Source organism: Populus nigra, chromosome 1 (genome assembly GCF_951802175.1).
Source record: "Populus nigra chromosome 1, ddPopNigr1.1, whole genome shotgun sequence".
Taxonomy (NCBI): Eukaryota; Viridiplantae; Streptophyta; class Magnoliopsida; order Malpighiales; family Salicaceae; genus Populus; species Populus nigra.
Window position 1 is genome coordinate 23,833,118 of NC_084852.1, and position 3,181 is coordinate 23,836,298.

The 3,181-nt window shown below is 36.0% G+C and overlaps 1 protein-coding gene across 1 annotated transcript; it reads left to right on the top strand.

Annotated features, from left to right (window-relative positions):
- Positions 1-551: 551 nt before the first annotated feature.
- On the top strand, positions 552-2,378 carry LOC133681089 (cis-prenyltransferase 4, chloroplastic-like). Its single transcript, XM_062104183.1, has 3 exons — positions 552-1,176; positions 1,364-1,431; positions 1,865-2,378. Exons 1-3 carry the CDS (start codon positions 775-777, stop codon positions 2,310-2,312), a joined length of 918 nt encoding a protein of 305 aa, XP_061960167.1. The 5' UTR covers positions 552-774; the 3' UTR covers positions 2,313-2,378.
- The last annotated feature ends 803 nt before the right edge of the window (positions 2,379-3,181 follow it).

Sequence of the window (3,181 nt, forward strand, 5' to 3'; positions counted from 1 at the left end):
TGGAATTATCTCAATTTCTTTTTCCATCAAGCCTGAGTTTAATTAAGAGAGGTGATGATTTGAGCATGTTTGGGAACACGGTGCAAACCGCGTTCCCTCAAAATTCAATTTGTTTTTGCATAAAATGAATTTTTTATGTTTTGAAATCGTTTTGATGTGTTAATGTCAAAAATAATTTTTTAAAAATAAAAAATATATATTATTTTAACGTATTTATAACCGAAAAGTACTTTGAACCGTCACCGCTACGATAATCTTAAACGGGCATGAAGAAGGAAAGTATCACAAGCAGGAGCGGAGCTAGTATTTGATAGGGAAGGTCAAAATTAATATAATAAGATATATTACTAAAAAGTCTATTTATTTAAAATAAAAATATTATACTATTTTATATTTAAATACTAAATAATATAAAATTTTAAAATGTTTTGGGCACCCTACTTGCCTCCCCCTATTCCGCCCCTCATTACAAGTTGTTGAACCGAAAACGAATTTAAAAGAACAGTTTAAATGTATTCAAATACTTTGAAGAAAAGACAAAAAGGATCCATTCATTTAACGTTGGCAAACCAACCTCGAGCTAGCGGCTGGCAAGTGTATGGGTTTCGTTTTACAGGATTTGGATGCTGCCTTGCCTCTACTTATAATTACGAGTTAGAAGCAACCAACGGTCATAAAAACCAATACTCGTAGCAAGCAGGCAAGTGGTTTATTGAGCAACATAAGCGAAGCGCTGCTTAAACACTGCTAATTGCTCAACTTTTAAAACGGATTATGCAATCCTTGAATTTTCCAACACCAATTTACAACAACAATATTCCAGCGCCTCAAAAAGCTAACCAGTTTCTCTTTCGAAACAGAAGAGGCCAAACGCCCCGGTTCCCTACTTTACTTCTCGCGGCCGAGCATGACTTGGCTCTCAAAGACGAAGAAAATAAAGGAGGGGCGGTGGTGCCATTGCCGGAGGGTCTACGGAGGGAGGTGATGCCCCGGCACGTGGCAGTGATAATGGATGGCAATGCGAAGTGGGCCAGGCAGCGGGGTTTTTCAGCAGCATCTGCTGGGCATGAAGCTGGTGGACGGTCACTTAGGGAGCTTGTAAAGTCGTGTTGTGAGTGGGGGATTAGAGTGCTCACTGTTTTTGCCTTTTCTTATGACAATTGGACTAGGCCTAAGGTCAGCAGCCTTCTCTCTCTTTTCCTTTCTTTAATTTGGCAGGTATTTTAGTAGTGATCAGTTCACAAATTCTTGAAGTAAAAGGCCTTAAATTTGATTATATTTACACACACACACACACACTTGGATTGTGATTTGAGTTTGTAAGACAGGGAAGTGAAGAGTGGATTAACTTGCTGTAGTGCAGATGGAGGTTGTTTTCTTGTTGAGTTTATTTGAAAGGATGTTGCAGTCCGAGTTGGATTACTTTATGAGGTAGCTCTCTATCTGCTAGTCCATTCTCTTACCATCTATCCAGTGTCTTCATATTTTTGTCTAGTTTACATATAATAAGGTCTGGACTTTCTATCCAAAGATAGTTCTGGATGAAAGTTTTGCTCCAAAAAAAGGTTCATATGATCAACAGCATGTTTTAGTGTCAACCTAATCGTAGATCCTCTCTGATTGACAGAAGTTTGGCTTGATTTGTGTGTAGGCGATATAATGAATGTGTGAATTTGAATCGAAATGTTGAGGAGTGATCAAATGAATAATAACCAGTGAAATATTATTTCATGTTTATGGCATCACTGCCGTAGAAATGCCATACAAAGCCATTTCAAAATAACATAAACATTGAAAGGTGTCTATCAGTTTGATTTATTATCGTCACATTTACTGGTCTTGATGCTTCTTTTGCTACTCACAGGAAGGGTATTCGAGTCTCTACAATTGGAGACTCCTCCAGGCTCCCAGAGTCTCTAAAGAAACTGATAAGTGATATAGAGGAGAAGACGAGAGACAATTGCAGACTCCACCTCCTCTTGGCAGTCAGCTATAGCGGGAAATATGATGTTACACAAGCATGCAAAAGCATTGCTCACAAGGTGAAGGATGGTATTGTTCAGTTGGAAGACATCGATGAAAGCCTACTTGAACAGGAGTTGGAAACAAATTGTGCCCAGTATCCATGTCCTGATTTATTGATAAGAACCAGCGGAGAACTTAGGATCAGCAATTTCTTACTGTGGCAACTGGCCTACACTGAGCTTTTCTTTGCAGAAGCGCTCTGGCCTGACTTTGGAAAAGCCGAGTTTATAGAGGCCTTAACTTCCTATCAGCAGAGGCAGAGACGCTATGGTGGACGACATTCATAACTGCATGCTATTTAGATTCCTTGTATTATTCATATCAATGCCATTTCTGTCAGGTGTTTCTCTCCATGGTGCTCATTTCAGCTTGCTTGTCTTTAGTCTTAGATTTCTGGGTGTTCATTTCTATCGGATTTTGTAAAATGAAAGAAATCTGATTTTGTTAAGAAAACTAGCAAAATAAGTTAAAAGTTTTGGCAAGATTATATCATTTTAAAAAAAAATTATTACAATAATATATTTTTATCTTATCACACTTCTAAAACACCATATTTACTAAATATTATTATTATTAAACATGAGAAGATAATTATTGTGTTTCAAAATAATAACATTTAAATATATTAGACTTTTGAAATGTAACAACTTAACATTAAGTTTTATTGTTAATTTTCTGGCTCAATTGGTTGGTCGATTAATCTAATTATATGAACCGGTCAATTATTTCACATAAAAATTATAATTTTATAAATTTTTTTCAAATATATTTTGAGTTAAAATATATATTTTGTTTAATTTTTTAAATGAAAAATAAATTTTAATTAAAATCTTAAAAAATTATTATTCATATAATAATTAATCTCTGTTTTTAGTGCCAGCCAATCAGCTGGATTGATTGACCATTACGAATCGATATACCGGTAATCCTCTTGGTCAACCAGTTGCATGATCCTTGAAACCTGCCTGCGAAGGTGGCCTCCTGCTGTACTTGTAGCCAATATTGATAGTTCATGTGTGATTATACTCTAGGTCCCTGCACCGGATATTGTGTCCCTTCAGAGATTTTGAAACTCGAACCCCATTTTTCTAATTGATAGTGTAACATAAAAAATATAGCTGAGGAAAGATCAAAGTAAGTACATGTGAAAGCTAGC